Below are 25287 nucleotides of genomic sequence, written 5' to 3' on the forward strand. Positions count from 1 at the left end.
TCATAGAATCATAGAATCCCTACAGTGCAGAAGGAGGCCATTTGGCCCATCAAGCCTGTGCCGACAACAATCCCATCCAGGCCCTATCACCGTAACCCCACGTTTTACCTAGCTAATCCCCCAATACTAAGGGGCAATTTGCTATGCCTAATTCACCTAACCTGCATATCTTTGGACTGTGGGAGGAAATCAGAGTACTCAGAGGAAATCTACGCAGACACAGGGAGAAGGTATAAACTCTGCACAGTCACCCAAGGCTGGAATTAAACCCACGTCTCTGGCACTGTGAGGCAGTAGTGCTAACTATTTATTGTACTACCGTGTTAGCTTGAGTTTGCGATCTTAACATTTTTTTGCCATTCCACCTGACCCAAACCCACAATTCTTCGGGGTTAGCTCTGTTTAACTTACCATTGATGACCTCTGACCTGCTGCGTGTTCGCAGAATTTGTATATTCACTCCAGGTGCTTTGTCTTAGCTTATTCCTTTCACCTTGTGAATTTTACATTATACTGATGGTGACCATCTTGCTTTGTATGTTAATGTGTCTTATTTCCTGCAATCCTAAACTAAATAGTACTCCTATTAATGTATATTTTTGTATGGTTCATATATGTTCCATTATAAGTTATTTGTATTATATGCAATCTAGTTAAGATATCTTTATTAAAATGAATGTAATCTTACAATTACAGGATTTATTTCACAACTGATTTCCTGCTGAGTAATTGTAGTCTGAATAACCTGTTACTCAGAGGAACATTAACTGCTCTAATCTACAACTCAGTAAGTAAATACAGTAGGCTAATGCTGCAAATTTATTCATAGAAAATCATAGAATCATAGAATCCCTACAGTGCAGACTGAGGCCATTCAGCCCATCAAGTCTGCATCAAATACCTAGGCTCTATCCTCACAACTCTACATATTTACCCTGCTAATCCCTCTGACAGTAAAGTGCAATTTAGCATGGCCAATCAACCTAAACTGCCCATCTTCTTTTGCTTAGTCTGAGCCAATTCTACACAGATACATGTTTCCATCCTATTGGCTCATCAAGTAATGATAGATCTTGAGTGAACTATAATTACTAAAGCAATTCAGATTTAAATCTTGAAAGAAAGTGTGCTTCCTTTTTCAGAAAGTAGAACAGTGAGAACACAACATAGGCACCTCTTAATACCCAATACAGTCCAAAGTGTCATGATCTGTATCTTTGCAATTGTTATTTATATTCTATAGAATGGGGTTAGGACGTCCAGTACCTTTATTCGTTAAATATATTGGTTTGCTCATCCATTTCGAAATAGGCGAACGTATTTCTAATATGCATTTACTTTTATTCTAAATCTGGGTTGTATAAAAGTTATTACATTGCCTAAAATGTGCATCTGATGGTGCTAAATGTACTGAATGAAACAGTGTGAATGACACTTTGTGCAACTGAGTACATATATCATTTTCATTTATTTGCATTTTAAATGGTGAGCGTGCTACAGATAGCTGTTCAAGTGTCTAGTTTTTTTTTCACTTGCCATCATGATCACAGCATATTACATGCATTAAGAAGTATAGCTACCAGTTATACATATCCTTAAACTAACACATCTAACCATGACAATATAAATTGGATAACTATGTAATATATTCCTTTGGCTATGCCCAGTTAGGGATAGTAATTAGTGGATGGAGCATCTACTTGGAGTCCTTGTTGCTACATTCAAGTATTTCCCTTTTCATATTCTATTTGGTGAGCGACTCTACATATTATTTAAGAAGATGAGTTCAATGTTCTAGAGTCTGCAGAATCAGACCTTTCATCATAGTCCTCCTCTGTATAAATGGGTTGTTTGGTCACCATCGAACAGCCCTCATCAGCAATTGAAAGCCTGGGATCACTGGTAGGATGAGAGGAAAGTACTGGGGAACTGCGAAAGATGCCAGCTGAGGTGTTTGGGAAAGGGGTGAGATACTGAGACCTGAGCTGGTACTGCTGCTGGAGTGTCATGGTGTTCCACAAAGCAACATCATTTGATATAAATGGATTTCCCTGGTTTCTACTCAAGCTGTTCCTCAGGACCAGTGGGTAGCGAGGAGGCTGAGGAAATGGGTGTTGTAATGGCATGGCCAGCGGGCTTGACATGACATTGCCAGGATCACTGGAGAATCTCAAGGAATCCGGGACCCTGAAGGCTGACCCGACAGACCACTTAGAGGAGGCAACAGGATAGGAGCCAAAAGCATGTTCAAAAAACGTCTGTCCATTAGAAGACACAGAGAGGACATCCGGGGTTTCTGCAGGTCTATCTGAAGCCAAAGCAGAGCGACTTGACAGAAGAATTTCAATAGCACCGACAAGGTCACCCCCGCAGCCTTTCAAAATCAGCTCAAGGACTGTAGCTTTGTGATTTGGGAATATCTTCTTCAGCACTTCAATCGGAGGTCTGTTACCTTTTAAAGAGAAAGGAATTGACACAGTTCCAGATAGACCATCCACCAATAGTTGGTTTTGGTCCAGATTAAATTTGGAGCTTTCTGGTACTGTTTCCAAACCATTGCCACTCTTCTCAACTGGAAATCGCTCTTCATCAATCACTGCCATTTCAGGGCTTTCAGCTGTGTAGCAATTCTTGCCTTTGGCCAGATCCGGAGAATTTGTTTGTCCTGATTCTTTGTCACTGTACGATTCCACAGTCTCATCTGCAACCTGGCTGTCTAAACGTTCCTCACTTACGTCTAAGGAATAAAAGAGAGAAAGATGAAATTGATAATAAGGATCTTATCAGAATTCTAAGTTTGATAATGAACTCTGTGGTCTGTCTAGTACTAAAGCATTAAATTTTCCAGAAACCACAAGTTTAGAGTAGTCATAGTACACTGAGCTATACTGATAGTTTTTGAATATTAAGCATATTAAATAGGTGGTTATTTTTACTCTTCTGAATTGTTCCTTTTATCAGCAAGATATTTCTTTGCAAGAATATTACATGCTGAGCATTAAGACATTCATCTGTTCATGTGTATTTACATATTTAATGATAATTCATTGACGAAGTTAGGCAATTAATGAAAATACTTTGGTGGTTTCAAGGATAGAACAGAGTAAATTATTTCACATGGTGTATATCTGATTTTATCTGTGCCCTGAATGAAAATCACATGCTTCATACACTTAGGGAAAGAGAGAAAAAAAGGAAATTATTTCTTTCCCCACCTCCATGAGGCTGCCCCTTGAGTTAAAATGTATTTATTAGTCACAAGTAAGGCTTATATTAATACTGCAATGAAGTTACTGTGAAATTCCCCTAGTCGCCACACACCAGAACCTGTTCAGGTCAATGAATCTAACCAGCATGTCTATTAGAATATGGGAGGAAACCGATGCAAACACAGGGAGAATGTGCAGACTCCACACAGACAGTGACCCAAGCCAGGAATCGAACACAGGTCCCTGGCACTGTGAAATAGCAGTGCTAACCACTGTGCTACCATAGTTTTTAATTATGTTTTATACCTTAGAATCTTACTTTTCATTGTAACACAAAATGAACATTGTGTGTCCAAGTACAAAAGCAGAACAATTACATTATGAGCAGAAATATGCCAGCACTACTAATGTAACACTGTACAGGACCATGAGCACTTTACTGCTACTGGCACCCTGAGTTTAGTAAGAAGCAAATAATGTAATTCATAGCTCTGCTGTGGTATCAGTTTCTAAAAGCGGATTCATTCCCAGTATTATCCAGAGCCCCCATGGCTCTGTGTTTTTTTCCCCTTTCGAAATATGACCTGACATTTCGAACTAGCAAAAAAAGGCACAACTTTTAATACCGCAACACAAACACATCATCACACAAAATCAGTAGGCAGGAAAAGATCAGCTAGTCCATCTTGCCTACCCACACAACCACAATGTGGCATCAAAACTCAAATAGCCAGCTGCACCCCCCCCTCCCCCGTTAGATGTGTCATCTGTAGGAAAGGTAAAAAAAACACTCAGAAAACCAATCGAAGCAAAAACAAACGCTGGTAAATTCCTCACCAACCCCCCTCAGCTGATCAAAACTAGTCTAGTGTGCCACACTGACCATTTTATCGAACGGTTTTTGAACTTGCTCAGGGACTGTTACTTCTATTTATGCTTTGAAATGCTGCATCAAACAATCAGATCACATTTCCATGTAGCTACCACCAGGCTGCATTGAGTTGATATAACATGCTAATAGTCAAAGTTGGAAGCAAATCATCCTTTCTGCATTTCTTGTTTGTTTTATAATTCCACAAATGCTTTTCTTTGTTAAATAGTGACGGTTTTTGAGTGCACTATTATTAAGCTAGACTAGGCTTCAAATTGCTCAATCACTTTGGCAGAAATCCATCATAAATTCATGGGCTGTCCTCCAATGGTGTCCCCAAAATTTGCCATAATCTGGTTACTCCAGTTCAAGTTTTGATGCAGATGTACAAACATACGAATTAGGAGCAGGAGAATGTCACTCAGCCCTTCAGCCTCCTCCACAAGTCAATATGTTCATGGTTGATTCGATTATAACCTCAACTCCACATTCCCACCTACCCCCTCTAACATTTCACCCCCTGGCTTATCTAGAAAATATCTAGTACTGCCTTAAAAATATTTAAGGACTCTGCTTCCATCTCTGTTTGAGGAAGAGAGTTCCAAAGGCTCACAACCTTACGAGAAAAAAAAATTCTCCTCATCTCTGTCTTAAATGGATGACCCCATAGTTTTAAATAGTGATCTTCTAGTTCTGGATTCTCTCACAATAGAAAACATTCCTCTCCACATCTGCCCTCTTAAGGTCCCTCAAGATCTTATGTTTCAATGAGGAGACAAATACTGTACACAAAACTCCTTTTACAATTCATGTACAAGGACATTTAGTTCCCTCTGCATCTCAGAGCTCTGCAATGTCTCTCTATTTAGATAATATGGTTACGTTTTAATTTTCTTGTCAGAGTGGACAAGTTCACATTTCCCCACATTGTGCTCAATCTGTCAATTTTTTGTCCATTCACTTAACCTACCTACTTCCCTCCTTAAGTCCTCTTCACATCTTATTTTTCTACCTATTTTTGTGGCACAGGATGGTTTCAGGAGGAAACCTCGGCCCTTCCCATCAAAGCTATCAATGTTACAAGTTAAAGTATGCAAGTAAAAGTTTTCTTATTAGTGTCACAAGTAGGCTTACATTAACACTACAATGAAGTTACTGTGAAAATCCCCTCACTCTGGTGCTTGTTCGGGTACACTAGGGGGAACTTAGCATGGCCAATGCACCTAACCAGCATATCTTTCAGACCATGGGAAGAAACCAGAGCACCTGGAGGAAACCTATGCAGACACGAGGAGAACATGCAGACTTTGCACAGACTGCTACCCAAGCATGGAATTGAACCCAGGTCCCTGGCACTGTGAGGCAGCAGTGCTAACCACTGTGCCACCGTACTGCCCTATGGAGAGGGGACAGGTGGAGGCTAGAGGGTTGCAGATACTGCTAAATTGAGTGTATCCACATCGTAGTCCTCAGGTGGGACACAGCTTAACATCAATTATGTTTCATCAGTCTTATCTGGTCAATACCAAATGAAATGGAAATAATTTAAAGGTGAGTAGGGACTAAGTTTTTTTTAGCTAATTAATGTTTCTTGTCCTCCATACTCTGGTCAAGTCACCTTTTGCTTGCATTTCTACAGTCTCCTGTGGAGGTGGGTTGAGGAGGATGTTAGTTACAGATGCTCCCCTAATTAGTCAAATGCCTCAGCCCCTACCCTGGACCTTTTTAATTTTTGTACAATTGGCAGTGGGATTCCAGCAGCTAACATTCTTGTTTAATGGCTTTGATCACATCTTTGTGGTTTATCTAGGCCCTGATGGTTGGTGAGTAAATGTATAAACCCTGTGCTACTATATATAGCTTTGGGGTGACACAGCAAAAATCTGAAAGGCTTGTATCTTTGAAGTGCAACTCCCCTATCTGAAATACAGCAATTTATTCTGATTACTTAATCCCAGGAAAGCTATTAGTTCCTTGAAAGGATACAAAGGCAAACAAAGATGATACTTGGAACTTAAAGCACGAATAAAGGTTAAGGAATTGGAGTTTATTTTATTTGCAAATGTGAAAACTGTGAGTGATCCTATTGAGCTTTCCAGATTTCAAAGTGAATTGGTAAAATTCATCCAATGAAGCTCCCCCTTCTCTTCCCAAAAGATGCCTCAGCACTAATTTCGGAGGAGCATCTATTTTCTGACAGTGTCCAGCTTCCACACCATCTCATCCAGTGGCTTTTCTGAAGCTGCTAATTTAATGCCAAATTAGGGCAGCTTATTCTGTGGCTGCATGCCCTCTAAGAATGAATAGCTCAAAGACAAAGGAGGTCAGTATGGACAAGATTCAAACCCGAACTCCAGAGATGAAGGCCTTGTGTTGAACCATTCAAAAGCTGGTAGCTGATAGGCAAGTATTCTTGGCCTCTCCCCACTTCTCCACCACCATGAGTCCACAAGGAAACTTTGGAACCCCTCTTCCACCCCTTCCTTACTTTCCCTAACTGTGATCACCCGGAATTTCCAAACTCCCACTTCCCTTGCCAGTAACTACTTCAGCTTGCAGCCACCCAATTTTCCATTCCCAGGCTTCAGCCTCCACCAGCATCTGAAAGGAAATTAGCAACTGGTGCTGGGGTTAAATTTGCACCAGCCTTATGTTGGTGCTATTGTGTGCATTTTCCTTCCACTCCAGTTGTGGAAATGAATTTTTGCTTATTTTCATGGTGGACTCCCACTCCAGATTAAAATTGCTGCTTAAACATGCATTACAAGTTTAAACATTGGGCAAATTCAAAGTTAGTTCAAGCGTATGTGAATTATAAATGCACCCTGAAACCTTAAACAGCTAGAATAATTCTACAACAAAATGCCAATGTTCTGTTCCCACACTGCAGCTGTTGGAAATATTCAGCATAGTGTGTCAAGTCATTTTCAATTTTGAAGTCTAGCTAGCTAGAGGAATTTTTAATTCCTCCTTGTGGGGGGGTGGGGGGGGGGAGGGTGGGGGGGAGTGCCAGAGGACTGAAGAATGGCTAATGTGGTTCCGCTATTTAAGAAGGGTTGTCGAGATAAAGCAGGGAACTACAGACCAGCAAGTCTCACATCAGTGGTAGGGAAACTATTGGAAAAAATTCTAAAGGAGAGCACCTATCTCCATTTGGAGAGGCAAGTCTTGATCAGGGAGTTTCCTTAGGTTTGTAGAACATGGTAGTGCAGTTGATGTAGTTTATATGGATTCCAGCAAAGCCTTTGATAAGGTCCCACATGGGAGATTTATAAAGAAGGCAAATGCACATAGGATTATAGGGTAATTTAATGAAGTGGATTCAAAATTGACCCAGTTGCAGGAGACAGAGGGTGATGACAGACGGCTGCTTTAATGACTGGAAGTCAGTGTCCAGTGGTGTAGAATAGGGATCTGTGCTGGGTTCTCTATTATTCATCATTTATATAAATGGCATAGATGACTAAGTAGGGGGTAGGATTACTAAGCTTGCAGATGACACAAAGATTGGCCAAGTGAGTAACAGTGAAGCTGAGATAAGATATAGATGGGATGGTCAAATGGGCAGCAAAGTGGCAGATGGAATTTAACCCTTAAAAGTGTGAGGTGATACACTTTGGAAGGCATAATTTGAAAACAAGTATTCAATGAATGGCAGGACACCAGGAAGTTCTGTGGAACTAAGGTGTGCTTGTTCATAGATCTCGGAAGGCAGAAGGGCATGTCAGTAGGGTAGTGAGAAAGGCATGTGGGACAATTGTCTTTATCAATTAAGGCATAGATTACAAAAGCAGCGAGGTTATGTTGGAGTTTGGTGAGGGCACAGCTAGAGTACTGTGTGAAGTTCTCGTGCCACACGACAGGAAGGATATGATGGAAGACGTGCAGAGGACATTCACCAGGATGCTGCCTTGAATGGAACATTTAAGTTTAAAGACAGGTTGGATGGACTTGGGTTATTTTCATTGAAGCAGACTAAGAGGCGACTTGACTGCGATGTACAAGATAGTGAGGGATATGAACAGAGTGGATAAAGGAGCAGCTGTTTCCCTTAGTTGAAGGGTCAGCCATGAGGGGACATAGGTTCAAGATGAGGGGAAGGAGATTTAGGAGGATGTGAGGAAAAATTTTGTTCACTGGAGGGTGGGGATAGTCTGGAATTCGCTGCTTTGGAGAGTGGTATAGATGGGCTGCCTCACATCATTTAAAAGATATCTGGATGAGCACTTGGCACGTCATAACATTCAAGGCTATGGGTCAAGTGCTGGTAAATGGGATTAGTTGGAAGGTCTGGTGTTTCTGTGAGTTGATGCAAACTCAATGGGCTGAAGGGCCACTTCTGTACTATATGATTCTATGATTCAATGATCTTAGGGAGTCTAGCCAAAGAAAAGTAAGAGGTACAGTACATAGACTGAGCTATTGGTTTGAAATCAAAAGCTACAGTTCATGTTCCAACCAGCAGGATATTTGTCTACATTGCTGGCTGGAGATTTAGCTGTTCTGTTTGTGTGAATGCCCTGCACATAGTTGGACATAGTTTCCCAAAAGCCAGAATTATAATGTTTAAATGATATAGAAGAAAGAATCTCTGCTTCCTAAACATTTCAATTAAGGTTAGATTGGCTTCCAAAATATCCTGATTATCTAATGGTATTCTTTTGGTATTAACCGAGGAGTATTACAATGTCAGAGGTGCTGTCTTTCAGATGAGGCAATAAACCAAAGCTTTTTCTGCCCTCTCATTTGGATGTAAGAGATCCTGGGGCACTAATCTGAAGATCAAGCCAGTTATTTTTGCTGTCCTGGTCAATATTTATCCCCAAATCAACATCACACAAAAAAACAACTTAATTGGTCATTCTCATATTGCCCTTTGTGTGAGTTTGCTGTGCATTTCCTACAAATACAACTGTAACTATACTCTGAGAGCAATTCACTGGCTGTAAAGAGCTTTTGGATGGTGGTGTCTTGAAAAAGTTCAAGCGCAAGTTTCTTTTTTCCTTAATGAGAATCGGCATAATGATTGCAGACGAATTGGAGTTCGGTTTCTGTTCTAAGTGACTAAATGAGAATCTGGTGAAAAGGAAAAAAACTCAGCAGATCAGGCAGCATATGTAGAGAAAGAAGCAAAGTTAACAATTCAAGTCCATCAGAGCAGAGTCATATGGACTTGAAATGTTAACAGTTTCTATCTCCACAGATGCTGCCAAGCTTGCTGAGCTTCTCCAGCACGTTTTGTTTTTATTTCAGATTTCCAGCATCCGCAGTATTTGCTTTTAATCTGATTAAATGGATTGCCTGTCTGTCATCTTCCTATAGATGCTATATGACTTTCATTCTATTAAAATCTATGGATTGAAAATCGGTTGGATTCTATTGTAGGTGAGCGATCCATTTCACCAGGAAATCATTGGGGCAGTGAAGACAAAAATCAGCCCATGATATAACATGGCAGATGTTACTTGGGGCTGTCTGTTAAAGCTAGTATCAAAATGATTAATAATACAGGACATTAATATTCGTATAATACATTTCAGGACATCCAAAGAGCTGTAAGGCAGTGAGAATCATTTTACAGTTTTGTCTTTGTTATCAAATATGCAATTGCTATGTTTCACATTGTATTTTCCAGCTCATTTTGACAAAGTTTGTAAATCACATTTGGACTAATGTTTTTGTCTGTGCTAAACACTTGATAGATGGTTCCAACTATTGAGCATTCTTTAACTTATTTTAATATAATTATTTTGTTCTATAAAATCATTTCTCATTAATTTAGATTTGGTCCGTGGTATATGTGAGCTCTGTGCTGCTTAATACTTCCTTCAAGAGGGACCATGTTTAACAATTTTCTTTCTAGATGTTATAACTTAGGTTTCAATGACTTGATCTTGTTGGTCCTTTCCTTTACAATAGAGTTGTTACTCCACTGCATCCTCTATACTCCAATCTGTTTTATTAGCATGGTGGTCACAATTAAGCACATATCCAAGTGTGATGTGACCAGTGGATTTCAATGCCTTCAATTAGCCTCCAGAGCCTAATAATGTTCTGGTTATAATTCCTAATTTTTTACCTGCTCCTTAAACTGTTTCACCTTGTTCAGACATTAAAAGTAGTATCATTCCTTTTCTCCAAGTCCCCATTGTCCAATCCAATCCCATTCATTTAGTATTTATGGAAGATTTTGACTATTTCATGGGGCTGAATTTCTGTTGGATTCTGCTGATTTCCCACCACATGTTTTTCAGAAATTCACCAGACCCTTAGAGAAATGACAATTTTTAGTCATTATTTTGCCATTTCCCAGGGGATTCCACCAATCTTCCTCTAAAGTTATAGTGGCAGGTCAAGAGAATCCAACTGGAAATTCCAAATATACTTTGCTAACTCACAATTGTTGTTTGTCAGCTCCATTGCATAGGCAACCCTTTTCAGCCTTGCTCAAGCGAGGCTGGAAATTCTCGCCTGAGGTTAATGGACATTTCTGTTGAACACACCTTGCCCGCTCCGATTCCATGGCAGGTGGAGCAGTAGAATTCCTGCACCTAAGCCTTCTGCTGAATACTGCACACCCTATGTTGGTGCCTTAATAATGTGACAAGTTTAAATTTACTCTCAATGATTATGAATACAGAATAGAAATCGCAGGTTTCTATGCACTGAGCAGGAACTCCTGCCAACACTTCCCCTCTATACTAACAGTACCACTAGCACTCCTATTTTGAACAAATTTCCAGTTCCATAAACCACACTGGATCCCTGTGATTTATATTTACTTTAGCCTACTTCGAAGAATTCTACAATTGAAGAACTGTATCATAGATAGCTGCACCATCTGCTTCATTCATAATATATTCTAAATAATCAAGGAAGTTTATGAGTTAGCCTTCTTCCCCTTCCAAATCTTCTCTGTAATTATAACAAAAACTACACATTGTATTTACCTATATTCTGCTGGTATAGAAGTTGGGTATAGACGTAGTAATAGTCATGGTGAACATTACACTGCACCTATGTTATTGATAAACACCATTTTCCAAAAGTAAAAAACAATGCTGTAAAGAAGGGCAAATCAAATAAGTTTTATTCAAAAAAAAACAGTAAATGGTGTTAATGTATCATGCGACTGCCAAGGTGGTAAAAGGCAAACTAGGTAGTCCTTGGTCTTTCCTCATCTAGTGACTTCTACATTTTTAATAAAATCCATGCATCTGTAATGTACATTGAACCTGATCTAATTGGGTGTCTACAATATGAATGTCATGTATTTGGTAAATTTCCTTCATCCTCGCCAGTTAGGTTTTTAATTCTTCTGTTGTAGAATTGTAATTCAGCAATCATATTTTGCAAATTATTTCTTCCAAATTAATGTATCCACATTCTACTATGAAACTCCCTTGACAACACAATGATAATGACAGTTTCTCACTTGTTCCGCTCCACATCCATAAAAGTACAATGATCACATATTTAAAAAGCCAGAAATGTATCCTTTAACTTGACTTCACAATTTCCCTTTCCTTAAACAGTATAAAGCACCCCCTCAGGCCTTTAAGTATCATGTTCTCCCCCTACAAATTCCCCCCATAATTTGTGTTTCCAACTCACTCTAATTCTCAAATTTAAATAAGGCAATATCATTTCTCATATCAACAAATAAGTATCTCAAATATCTCACGCAGTAATTGACTGCAATTCTCAGTAATCACATCATATCATTAACTACCACTCTCTGGGATCACTGTTTGGGGACTCTTCTGTGATTCTATTCCCACTTACATGAATACAGCCAGCGCATCACAGCAATGGCTTCTCTTCCTCTGCCCCATCATCACTGAAATTGTACAAGGATCTATTCTGAACACTCTCTTCTACCTAATATCCTGCCTCTTGGTAGCATAATTCATAAATGGAGCCAGCTTACATATGTATGCTGATGATACCCATATCTTACCTAACCGAATGACTACCTTAATGTAGTCAGACTAGTTATGCAATATCATGTCTTGAAGTCACAGGTTCATTCTTCACCCCAGCAGAAATCCTATTCTATTATCATGAACTCTATCTCCCTCCCCAGCCACCTCCTCAGCAGAACCAGCTGTTGCATCCTGACCAACCCTGAAGTGAGCCTTAATTTCTGCTTTCTATCACTAAATCTAATTACTTCCATTCCCAATGACCTGCACTTGCTCCCCGTCACCCATCAACTTTGAAGCCCTGGCATAAGCTCTTTGTCTTGTTACTGATTCGATCTCTCCCCCTGCCACTCCCACAAACTGAATCAGGCCAGTAACAACATTCCGTTCACCCTGACTTGCATGTGAAATGATACAACATGTCCATAACCAAGATGGTGGCATGGTGGCACAGTGGTTAGTACTGCTGCCTCACAGCACCAGGGACCCAGGTTTGATTCCTTGGGTCACTGCCTGTGTGGAGTCTGTATGTTCTCCCTGTGTCTGTGTGGATTTCCTCTGGGTGCTCCGGTTTCCTCCCCCACTCTGAAAGATGTGCTGGTTAGGTGCATTAACCCAAACTGGCGCTGGACTGTGGCAACTAGGGGAATTTCACAGTAAGTTCATTGCAGCGTTAATGTAAGGCTTACTTGTGACTAATAAATAAATTTTACTTTACTTTATGATTCCATTCATCCACCTCTACAATACTGAGTTCAAGCAATACATGATTCATCCAAAGCTTGATCATAGATACACTATTTCTACATATTATAATTTGTGAGATAATTATGTAATGAAGAAAGATTTAAGTTTATTTCTCCAATGGACAGGCTAGAATGCACTACACATTACAGTAAAACTACCCTGCAGGGATCAGTTTTAGAACATAGAACATAGAACATTACAGCGCAGAACAGGCCCTTTGGCCCACGATGTTGCGCCGACCAGTTACAAAAACAATGACCCACTAGCCTATACCAATCCCTTTTCGTCCATAAACCTATCCACAGATCTCTTAAACGCCCCCAAACTAGGCGCATTTACAACTGCAGCAGGCAGGGCATTCCAATCCCTCACCACCCGCTGGGTAAAGAACCTACCCCTGACATCCGTCCTGTAGCTATCCCCCCTTAATTTAAAGCCATGCCCCCTCGTGCTAGCTTTCTCCATCCGAGGAAAAAGGCTATCACTGTCCACCCTATCTAAACCTCTAATCATCTTATATGTTTCAATAAGATCCCCTCTTAGCTGCCTTCTTTCCAACGAAAACAACCCTAAATCCCTCAGTCTCTCCTCATAGGACCTCCCCACCATACCAGGCAACATCCTAGTAAACCTCCTCTGCACCCTCTCCAAAGCCTCCACATCCTTCTTGTAATGTGGGGACCAGAACTGCACACAGTACTCCAAGTGCGGCCGCACCAGAGTAGTGTACAGTTGCAACATGACGCTGCGACTCCTAAATTCAATCCCCCTACCAATAAACGCCAAGACACCGTACGCCTTCTTAACAACCTTATCTACTTGATTCCCAACTTTCAGGGATCTATGTACACATACACCTAGATCCCTCTGTTCATCCACACTATTCAAAGTCCTCCCGTTAGCCCTATACTCGACACATCTGTTGCTCCTACCAAAGTGAATTACCTCACACTTCTCCGCATTAAATTCCATCCGCCACCTCTCGGCCCAGCTCTGCAACCTATCTAAGTCTCCCTGCAGACTATGACACCCTTCCTCACAATCTACCACACCTCCGACTTTGGTGTCATCAGCAAATTTACTAATCCACCCAACTATACCCTCATCCAGATCATTAATAAAGATTACAAACAACAGTGGCCCCAAAACAGATCCCTGAGGCACACCACTCGTAACCGAACTCCATGATGAATATTTACCATCAACCACCACCCTCTGTCTCCTATCTGATAGCCAATTCCTGATCCAACTTCTTAGATTACCCACAATCCCATACATCTGCATTTTCTGCAGAAGCCTACCATGGTGAACCTTATCGAACGCCTTACTAAAATCCATATATAACACGTCAACTGCCTTGCTCCCATCCACCTCTTTGGTCACCTTCTCAAAAAACTCAATAAGGTTAGTAAGGCACGACCTACCCGCTACAAAACCATGCTGACTATTTCTAATCAATTCATTACACTCCAGATAACTGTAAATCCTATCCCTAATAATTTTTTCTAAAAATAGAAATTAGATAATGAATTCCAATCATTTCCCAGCTAGTTGAGAAGATCCTCAGGTTTTGATTAAAATGACCCTGCTAATTGTTCATAATGAATTATGATAATCTGTTTTATGTGTTGAAATACTGATTTTAATTCCTCATCTTAAGCGATAACTGCCTATGGCCTTGCCTCACCCTGTCTCCACAATCTCCTCCAACCTGCCCTCCTCTCTCAAATCTTCATCCATTTCCTACGCCGTCCTTCTGCATATCTCTCCTAATTTTCCTAATCGCTAGTCCTCAGCCTTCCCATCTGCTTTTGGGTTAGTTGCAATTGACGCTGTTTGATTGGATTTTAATGGCCTTTGTGCTACAAAGTATCAAAAAGTCTTGAACTGCTGATTACATCAACCATTTAAAGGGTAGATGCTGAGGAAGTGTTTCCCATAGTCACGGTAGGAGAATATAAACTTGGGGGCACTCTCAGTTAAGATGGAGATGAGGAGGAATTCCTTCTCTCAGAATGTCATTAATCTTTGGAATTGTCTTCCTCGAGAGCAGTATCATTGAATTTATCCAAGGTTGACTTAGGCAAGCTTTTGGCCTGCAAGGGAGTCAAAGATTTTGAGAGCAGACAAGAAATTAAGGGAGTTAAGACCCTAATCTGATCAGCCATGATCTTACTGAATAGTGGAGTACTCTTGAGGGCCAAATGGCTTTCCCCTGCTTCCATTTCTTAGGATCTTATGTTCTTTTATAAAATACAAAGAGTGAAATGAAAAACCAAACGCTACTGCGAGATGGGAGTGCGGAGAGAGAGAAAGCTTTGCTCAGATCTCTGAGTCAAGGCAGTTGGAGATAAAGGGAAATTCCATTAGGGAAAATAAATAACTTGAGGGTGACCTTATTTAGAGGGATGGATAAAAATAATTTACTGAATAGGAGATGTGTATGAAATGGAGAGAATGGACATTATGAAAGACAAATTCTATTGAAGGGTGGGGGGGAAGAATCTGTTGGATGAGAGGAAAGAAAGATAGCAGTTGGGTGGGTATTTTACCCACCAGCTTTAATGAATGTGGGAGAGTGATTGCATACCAAACTTGGCAGATCCTATTCATAAACAGTGCATCTTCAACTTTCGATACATAATGCCATGGGAGATTCACCGATATATCACAATCAAGCCTTTAATTTGTTTTGGATGTTATATGTCACTTTTGATACATTACACATTGGATTCTGAGCTTTTGATAGAATAGATTTCATTTTACTGTAATAACCACAAACCAATGGTTATATAGAATGGTTACAAAGACAGCATAGATTTTGAGTTATGGCCATTGAGATGATCCACATGTGCATAAAACGAGATGATATAAAATGTAGCACTGACTGATAATATTATCATTAAACCTAGAATCTAAATTTAGCATCTAACATTAGAAAAACACATTTTGCCAATAGTTAATATTTCTTGTTCAAATAATCAGGTTAACAGATTTGAATAAATCATCTCCCCAATTAACGTTGGTTCATGAAGATGTTGATTTCTGTCATGATACCCTGGAGTCATAGAGGTTTACAGCATAGCACCAGAACCTTCAGCCCAACTTGTCTATACTACCCAGTTTTTACCATTTAGACTAGGCCCAATTGCCCACATTTGACCTATATCCCTCTATACCAATCTTACCCATGTAACTATCTAAATACTTTTTAAAAGACAAAATTGTACCTACCTCTACTACCTCAGGCAGCTTGTTCCAGACACTCATAATCCTCTGTGGAAAAAATTGTTCCTCTGGACCCTTTTGTATCTCTCCCCTCTCACCTTAAACCTTTGCCCTCAAGTTTTAGACTCTCCTACTATTAGGAAAAGATGTTAACTATCTACCTTACTATGTCCCTCATTATTTTATAGACCTCTATAAAATCATTCCTGAGTCTCCTATGCTCCAGGAAAAAAAGTCCTAGTTTACCCAGTCTCAATTTATAACTCAATGTCTGTACAACTTCAACAAGACATCCCAACTCCTGTATTCAATGCTCTGATCAATGAAGCCAAGCATGCTGAATGCCTTTTTCACCACCCAGTCCAACTCTGACTCCACTTTCAAAGAGCTATGAACCTGTACCCCTCGATCATTTTGTTATATAATTTCCTCCAACATCCTACCAATAACTGATTAATTCCTGTCCTGGTTCAATCTACCAAAATTTACCTAAATTAAACTCCATCTGCCATTTATCAGCCCACTGGCCCAATTGATCAAGATTCTGTTGCAATCCTAGATAAACTTCTTCATTGTCCACTATTTCACCATCAAACCTTCTTGAGCTTTCTTCTCATAATCTTAGACTAGAAGAACAAGATGTGTCGGTCCACCTTGTTGTCAAACGAGGGGCATGCACACGATGGGTCATGCGTGGGCTGCTCTTGAATGTTTCGAGAGTGGCCTAGTGCTTCGCGTTGTGCTGTGCGCTTAAACCTGGACCAGCAGATGGGCACCACAACAGCTCAGTGACTGCGGGAGTTTGCACATTCTCCCTGTGGTTGCGTGGGCTTCCTCCGGGTGCTCCAGTTTCCTCCCACACCCCAAAGATGTGCTTTTAGGCTGATTGGTGTACCAAATTGACCCTACACTATTCTCCCCTGAATCTGGTTACAATAGGGGTACCATTAGCATACTCACGGGGCAAGGTAGGTGTAGGAAAATGCTTTGTTAAGATGGCGGCGCGGGCTCATTGGGCCGAAGGGCCTGTTTCCCGTGCTGGGTTGTTCTTTGTTCTTTGTTCTTTGTTCTAAGTGAATCGTTCTACAGGGCAAAATGGAGTATTGAAAGGCATTGTTAATCAAGAAAGGAAGTATCTTACCTATCGTTATAACTTTTGGATAAATTAACATTATTGTCTTTCATGTTAACCAGCATGAGTCGTTGTGGGAACACCAGGAGACAGATCATGTGAATCCAGTCATGCCATTGTTGTCTGATTTTAGATAATAGATATTCCTGAGAAATCATGATAATCAATGTCATGTGTTGAACCACAATTCAATATATTTATGTGTGAATACGTTTAAAAGTGACATGAAAATTCTTGGGAAATTCCTCCATTGCTTCCATTTACAAATCTGTTTTATTTTCAAAAAGATGGACCTTCCTTTAGAAAACAACCAGAAGTCCGCAAATGTTTTGAAGCAGACAAAGGAGTTTGTTGAAGTGTAAGTTCAATGAACTGATGAAAATGCTAGTGGAATGTACAAATTCTCCCGTTAGGATCAAAGCAGCGGGAACAGGGCGCACGTATTAATTTCATTTTTATTTCTTTCTCTCTGTGATTTTATCCCTTGGAGAAACATTATGATTGCCTTTGTGGAAATCGTGACTGAAACTGAGACCTTTCACACATTTCCTTTTCTCTAAAACTCATGAAAATGTTTCCATGAATTGGTTTTCTTACATCATTTTGCCACTTGGATGACTGATATGGCCTGATTTACACCTCCTGTTTTTAACACTTACTCTTGGTTTTTTTTCATTTGGGGAATTGAGTTACAACCCTGTTGCTTGTTTTTTCTTAGCATTTATCGGACTTGATCAAAAATATTTATTGAGTTTTTACCAGTTCTGCCGTGAACATTTTTTTTGTTTGGTTAATTCTGTGTCGGTTCTAGTTTTGCAATACATCTAGCCCAATTGTCTTAACCTCAGAAGGGAATGTAGTTTTAAATATAAAACTCTGATCCATTTCAGGACACGTTTAATAATGCAACCGATACTGGAAATAGCAACAGAACAGGTTAGAAATGGAGATTATCCGGGTCTAGGTGATGGTCGGTTTAGGAGTGGCTTTCCATCAATTTCAATTTACCTTTGATATTAAGTTCCACTATAAGTAGGGCGGCAATTGTTACGTTTAGAGCAGTATTTATTGTGAACTATATAACATAATAACGTTTAAATATATTTAAATATTTTACATATTGTGAATGTTATCGGAAATGTCTCTGTATAGGTACACTATTTCAAAAGGTGGAAGCAGTTCTATGTTCGTTTTTAAAAGTCAGTCCTGGCAGGACAAATCTCCGAATGAATTGTGTTGGCGCCTTTCCTCTTTTCCAAGGGAGAAATGTTCAGCTCTTCCTATCATGTGCTTTACAAAATGTAAATGCGAGATTTAAGGGCAAAAACAAATCATTGAAAATAACATGGGTCATGTTTTTGGCGAGGGGCAAGAGGAAGATTGGCGAGTCAAACCGGATTGCTGGTAATGTTTGAGAGTGCTGGTTTGGTGCATTGGCCATGCTAAATCCTCCCTCAGTGTACTCGAATAGACGCCGGAGTGTGGCGATTAGGGGATTTTCACAGTAACGTCATTGCAGTGTCAATGTAAGCTCAGTTGTGACACTAATGAATAAACTTTAAACTTAAACTAATTTTGGCCATCTCTTTAACAACGAGAGATACCCGCTTTAAATCTGAATAAAGAGGCTCTCGGAACAAGAATCTGCCTGACCTTCAATTTCCGTGGAGAAATGCAACATTAGCGAATCAATGTCCAAAATGCCAGTGCCCGTTGTGATTGATGGCGATTTACTTTCCCCTTCTCTTTGGAAAGCTGTTAGAAGAACTGCTGACTGGATTCCAAAGCGCCGTACATCAATGCGGATATGATTGTATTTCCAAAGAACTCGCCTGTTGCTTGGTAACATTTCAGCGTTGGTTGACCTTTTCTGAAGAAGTTATTGTTGTCCCATTTCGATTGAATTTGCTTTAGTCTGATTGCTGTAATTTGTTTAAGAGCCTTGCACCAAAGCGCGATTATTAATCATCTGTTCAAATCCAATACTGTGCCAATCGTCTCATCTATTTTCACACTGAGATGTTAAAGTCTGTCAGCTGTAATTGCGGCAATGTTTCTCTTTAAAATAAAGTGCTTTTTGGAACCATCAATACATCCCGCACCGCCGCATCTAGTGCCAGACCATAATCAATTTGCACATTTTTCATAATGTATCGACAAATCAACATTTTAAACTTCCAAATAGAAAAGAGCGCCGCATTATCGCATTATGCAGCAGGTCAGAAGAAAGTTTTGTGTAACGAATTAAATTGTATTGTTACAAATATCTCTTCTCTCCGGGGCCTGTGAACAGCATTTAATGAAGAATTGCGTTTTCTGATTTCCTCATGATACTGATTCCTTTATAAATATGGACATTATGAGAACAAGGAAACAAAGGTGCCGCAACGACACTTGCCCTGGCCAAGATCGATACACATGGCAGCAGATCACATCCTTGACTGTTGGATTAGTTGGGGACCTTTTCCCTCTCTGTACTCATCGTCCCCCAAACAAGCAGGTGTTTGAACCTGGAAAATGGCTGGTTATGATGCAAATTTAAATGTATTTGTTACAGAACAGAACACAGTGCAGCATACGAGTATCGGCTGCTAACTCTCTGTCGTGTGTGACTTTGAAATTTTGCGGTTTAAAGCAACGCCACTCCATTCCTGGATGTCAGAGAATGTATCATACAATGTAGTGAGTGTGAAATTATTGTATTAAATTCGCTACCCTGTGGTGGTTCTGAGTGTAGCGATTTAAAATATTAGTAAATTGTAATTTCCAAATCCCTCAACCAAATATAATTTCCCCCCAAGTTTCCTATCTCCATTTTGTGCCGCCGAGAAATAATCCGCATTGCTGCAAAACCCTTCTCACCTTTGGCGAGGCTATTTCTCAAGTACAACACAATAAGGGGCGAAGTGAACACGGAAGGTTTAGTTCGTTGTTGCTTTGGTAAGAGGGCACAGTGAAGGTTGTCAGGTCTTCTCTCTTTACTCTATGTATTTTAAACCAAGGTGAAATGTGTATACATTTAAAACCCAGTGGGTCATGGCCTACCGCATAAGTAATGTTATATAAGTAATGATCTCCAGGAATGACCCTTTAATGAGATGAAGTGTGAGTTTTCTTCATTAACTGGCCCCTTATTTCTTTTATTGTTCATATCGCCTTCCCTAAAACTAAAACGGCCCATTCCAACTCCTTAATGGGTTACTGCAGATCTAATTGTATAAGTAGCATTGGTTAAAAACTATCTGACATAGTTAAGAAAATAGTCATAACGTTATAGTAAATAACTAATAATTAACTTAAGTTACTAATTAACGTATTATTCGTCCGTTACGAAGGACACTCATAGTTTAATTAAAACGAATCCTGGAGACAGGAGGATTTATCAAACATCCTCATTAAACTAGCAAATCAGCGACACCACTTACACCTACTGAACCACTCCAAATTTAGAACAATCGCGATTTTCTCACGCCGAACGAACGAAATATTTTATTAATCTAAATTAATTTAGTAATCTAAAATATTTCGCTGAAGATATTGGGTTAATGATGTTTGAATAACCACAAAAAAATCAAATACCAAAAGATTTAACAAGGTATCCATGATCGCCGCAACAAAACGGATTTTGGATCGTATTGATTATTCACAGTTTTAATATATGTCTGTAACATGTATAGAAAACGGATCTGCTCAACAAAACAACACCGGGGACAGCAGCAGCAAAACTGACAGCTATCTGGACGCGAAATGTATTTACTGGCTATAGAACAAATTCTCTGTTAAATGTGATTAAATCATGTTCTGCTTAATAACAATAGTTAAAGCAGAAATCTCGCTTTGAAAATCATTAAAAGACTGATGATAAATTAGAAGCCGATGTGTTTCTGCTGAGTTATCTTTGCCGGGTTTAATTTAACGGTGAGCGTTAATATATTGGGGAACTGGCCCCATAACCAGCACTCGAATGAGGTGACTAACTGTATTTTGTAGCAAATGAATATGTTCGATGTGCGGATACACGTCCAGTAATGCATGCAAACGCGGCGGCCAATTTACACACAGCAAGTTCCCGCAAACCGCAACTAGATAATTGATTCGTTATTCCGAGGGGGACAAATATTTAGCCAAACATCTTGGAGAGCTTGCCTGCTCTTTCCCAATTGTATCCACCCGAAAAGCCAAACAAGGCCACCGTTTAAAATGTGTAACTGCGAACTGCTGTCGATACTGCGCGGAAGAACCAAGCTAGATGTGAATCCCCAACTTTCGCACCGAGAGGTTAGATTGTTAACTCAGTCTCAGCAGCCCCCAAGGTAACCGAACTCGCCCTTTTTAGCTTTCTTTACCCGTTCACAGCTTACAGTTTCGGTAAAATATACTCTCAACACGGCTATTCGATGTTAGTTATCATTCTTGCAACCATTCGATTTTAAACCAATATTCGTAACCAGGTGTCTTAATTAAACTATGAGTATCTTTCACCTTCAAAAATTACCTTTACAACTAATTTCGTATTAAATGTAATAACTAGTCATGAAGCTAGCGCATTTATTGTCCGATGCACCATCCCTGTTAGGTCATATTTCCACATAAATGATACAGCATTTACAGAAAGACTATTTTCAAAGTCTTCCGGCAGTTCTGAAAGCTTTATTTGTATCAAGGTTAATATTAGATTTAACATTATGATCAGGTATTAATGGGCAGCAAAGGGTATTGCAAAGTGAGTGTACCGCACATCCCATCTTTCTAACTAATTTGAAAAGATATCAGGCATTCTGTGTGACCAGCTCTCTTGAGTGTTGCCACTTTGATGGCTGCATCACGCTATGCTCTGCATTACTATGGCTGCTGTCATTCTATACGAATTTGAACTAAAATGAGGATGTTTTATTTACTGCGCTGGCTCTTTTTTTGAATACTTGGGACATCTGACAAGCTCAGAACCAGGCTCCAGCTCCAGTGTGCACAGCCTCTCCTTATCTATATGACAGTGGTCACGGGAAACCGACTTCATACTCGACTGACTTCAAAATCATTGACAGTGTCGAACTCCCCGCTCCATGTTTGCATTGTACACACGGCCCTTCCGATGGGAAACACAACTTGTCTTGGGACATTTTCCTACACACGTACTTCCTTTACAGAAAACCCCATTTTATCTGAAATGTTCCTAATAGCGACCCATTATGGTTTTGTAAGTAACTAATTTTTAACCATCTATTTGTTTTTAAAAAAACTAATCTAATAAAGTGTTGATTGTTTCACATGATCGGAGTTTTGTAAGTTTGACTGTGTGGATTATTTCCTGGGTTCCAGGTGAAAAGGTCACGGTTCTTTGTCCCTCCTCTCTCCCAGTCTGACTGCATTCAGAGAACTCGCCGGAGTTAAATCATTGGAAGGATCAGTTTTTGGCTGAAATGCAGATTGGATTAAAACTATGGTAGAGATGCGGGAGTTTGCATCCAAACTTCAGAGCCGGCTTTCAAAAATGCCCATTACTTTACAGAACAGGCGAGAGAACAGAGAACGATTAAAGTCTTTTCTCCAAATAACTTAAATAAAGATACATTTAAAGAATTCACTTTGTTTCTATCCGAACTGAACCTTCCACTTTGCGGGTGAAATAAGCCGGCCGATTTCTCGCTTTTTTTTAAAATCTTTAACATACATAAAATAGTTCCTCTGGTAAACTAATTTATACAAATATTCCACCTTCGACACACAAAAGATCGCTTCCAATCGTGCATCTCCGCCATTTCACTGATCCATGTCGAATGGGCCTTTTTGAGGTGACTCCTTTAACCTCGGTGAGCATTTGGGGCCGTTCAAACAATCAGGCAGCAAGTAAACTCCAGTTGGCAGCCGGGTTCACTACACCTTGTTAGCATAGATTACTTCAATTAAAATGAGAGTTTTTGTTTAAATCGTATTCAATGCCATTACAAATGAAATGATTCGGATGAAATCTACGGGGGAATTATATATCGAAAGGCTGGTATATACTCAAATTATATATTGAAAGGATGTTTAAGAAGCGCTCTTAATTATTCCCTAAAAATGCAGTTATATTTAAATCTCCACTAATTACAACCTACAGTAGTAACTGCTGCATTAACGACTTCTTATTTATTTTAGAGAAAAAAAACAGTAAATTTCCCTGACTGGAAGTTGTCTGGGAGCCACTGAGGATGTCTGCTCGCAATCCAGGAGCCGGTATAATAGGGTTATCACCAGATAAACCTTTTCCCCCCTGTAATTGACCGTGAGATGAACGGAGCGAGAGTTTGCAGCAAAGCGCTGCGCTTGAGTTAAAACAACTCCACCTAGTCGTCTTCGGTTTGAAAAGATTATCTCTGCCTTTCATATCATTACTGCTTAGGGGAACTTCGGAGGAATCACCGTTTCCACATTATACAACTGTCAGTATACACACAAATATACACTGGAGGAGTTTGCAAATATCTACCCCCGATAAGCAATCCAGCTTAATCCACCGAAAAGATAGCAAACCTGTTCATTGTTAGTATCTCTAAATATACAATATGGAATGTATTTGCCTCGTAAATTATTGTAATAAATCATTTGATTTAAAAAATAAACATTAAAGACATTCAGCCGGAGGAGAATCTAAAACACAGGCTGGGTGTCAATGTAACATTTGTTTTCTACCCAGTGCTTTCCAGTACTTTTCCTAGTTTAATAAGTCAGTGTACTTTTTATTTTCTGGGCCCTGTCAGCTACGCCTCCTATCTTTTTAGGATTTAAAAAAAAATTCTTTAGTAAATATGTCAATCAGAAGAACGAATCAAATCAAGTTCTTCTGCGTACACAAGTCAAATCTATCATGAGTCAGTGTTTACTCCACTTAACTTCCTAAAGCCAAAGCTCATTGCAATCCCACATCGAAACCCATTCATTTCAATCGTTATTGCAATCTCTCCTGCGGTGGGATTGAGTGGAGGTGAACATTTAGTAGAATTGGACTAAAATCAGATTTAAAACAGAAATTCAGCCCGCTTTTTTTGGTTTGACTGGGGGTTTTTTTGTTTCATTCTTACCGGCCTTGGCTTGCAGAACGCTGTCTGGCTGCTCCTGTTCCCAGCCTTTGGTTGGAGGCTGCTGGCGGCTCTCGGCTGGGACAGGGGCGGCTGCCATCCCCTGCACGGCTCGGATGTTGTCCGGGATCAGGCTCCCAATGCACTCGTTGGCCTGCTGCCGCCGCAGAGCCACCTGGGCGGCCATCACCCGCTGCCTCTCGATGATCAGGATGCACTTCTCGCAGGTACAGTCTTTGAAGCGGCAGTAGCGCTTGTGTCCCTTCAGCCAGGACAGCACGCCGTGGTTCCGGCAGCGGGCGCACTTGGGGGTCCTTTGCAGAGGGGGTCGGGGCTGGGAAACCGGGCCGGCCATGTACATGTAGGGAGATCCGTACGCGTTCATCTCTCACATGGACAAAGATGCTCTAAGGCAGTTTTTATCAGCAAGCTTGTTGTACTGAGAGAGGATCCAGCCACGGGGAAACACATTCACACTCAGCAAGAGCAGCAAGAGGAGTGAATGGGTACAGTCCGCTGTCTGCAGTGATCTTTTGAGAGAAGCTGTAGGTGAGACAGTGACCAGGGTGGCTGGATCAGTGCTATTCCGCTGATATCCGACGTCCAGGCGTTCCCAGCAGCAAGGAGGATTTCGCACACTGACTCAATCGATGAAAGTAGGAGAGTTGGCTGTGATCACACTTGCACCAGGGGAGAAAGAGGCAAGGAATCGCCGGCACTTGGAGCAGACCCACCTTTCACACTGATTACATCAGAGCCACAGGCGGACAGCAGATTTAAATTGGTAAATTTGCAACCGACTTGCAGGGCCATTGTAGTCAGCTTGTTTGGTGTCACACCTCTGCCATTCCCACCATGGACAGATGTTCTCTTCTGAAGAGGTCAGCAGTAACAACTGGGTGAGGGAGGGGAGGGAGAAGACGCCGTTCCTCACTCCCTCTCGAGTGAACGCTCACCATAGAGCTCAAACTGGAGCATCCATCAATGAGGGGGAGCACTGACCCGAGACCTGCCCCCCCCCCCACCCCCGCCCCCAACCACAGCACTTTCAACTGGCATCCACTCAATCAGCCAAGGTGCTCTCCTGGGCACTCACAGCTCTGCCCGGCTCACACAG

At 40.5% G+C, this 25287-nt stretch overlaps 1 protein-coding gene across 1 annotated transcript; it reads right to left on the reverse strand.

Annotated features, from left to right (window-relative positions):
• Positions 1 to 1489: 1489 nt before the first annotated feature.
• dmrt3a (doublesex and mab-3 related transcription factor 3a) lies at positions 1490 to 24834 on the reverse strand. The gene is made up of 2 exons (XM_080189657.1): positions 24174 to 24834; positions 1490 to 2737 (listed from the first exon to the last, which is right to left on the reverse strand). Exons 1-2 carry the CDS (start codon positions 24553 to 24555, stop codon positions 1773 to 1775), a joined length of 1347 nt encoding a protein of 448 aa, XP_080045783.1. The 5' UTR covers positions 24556 to 24834; the 3' UTR covers positions 1490 to 1772.
• Positions 24835 to 25287: the final 453 nt, after the last annotated feature.

Source organism: Carcharhinus amblyrhynchos, chromosome 5 (genome assembly GCF_965287045.1).
Source record: "Carcharhinus amblyrhynchos chromosome 5, sCarAmb.v2.hapA, whole genome shotgun sequence".
Lineage (NCBI taxonomy): Eukaryota > Metazoa > Chordata > Chondrichthyes > Carcharhiniformes > Carcharhinidae > Carcharhinus > Carcharhinus amblyrhynchos.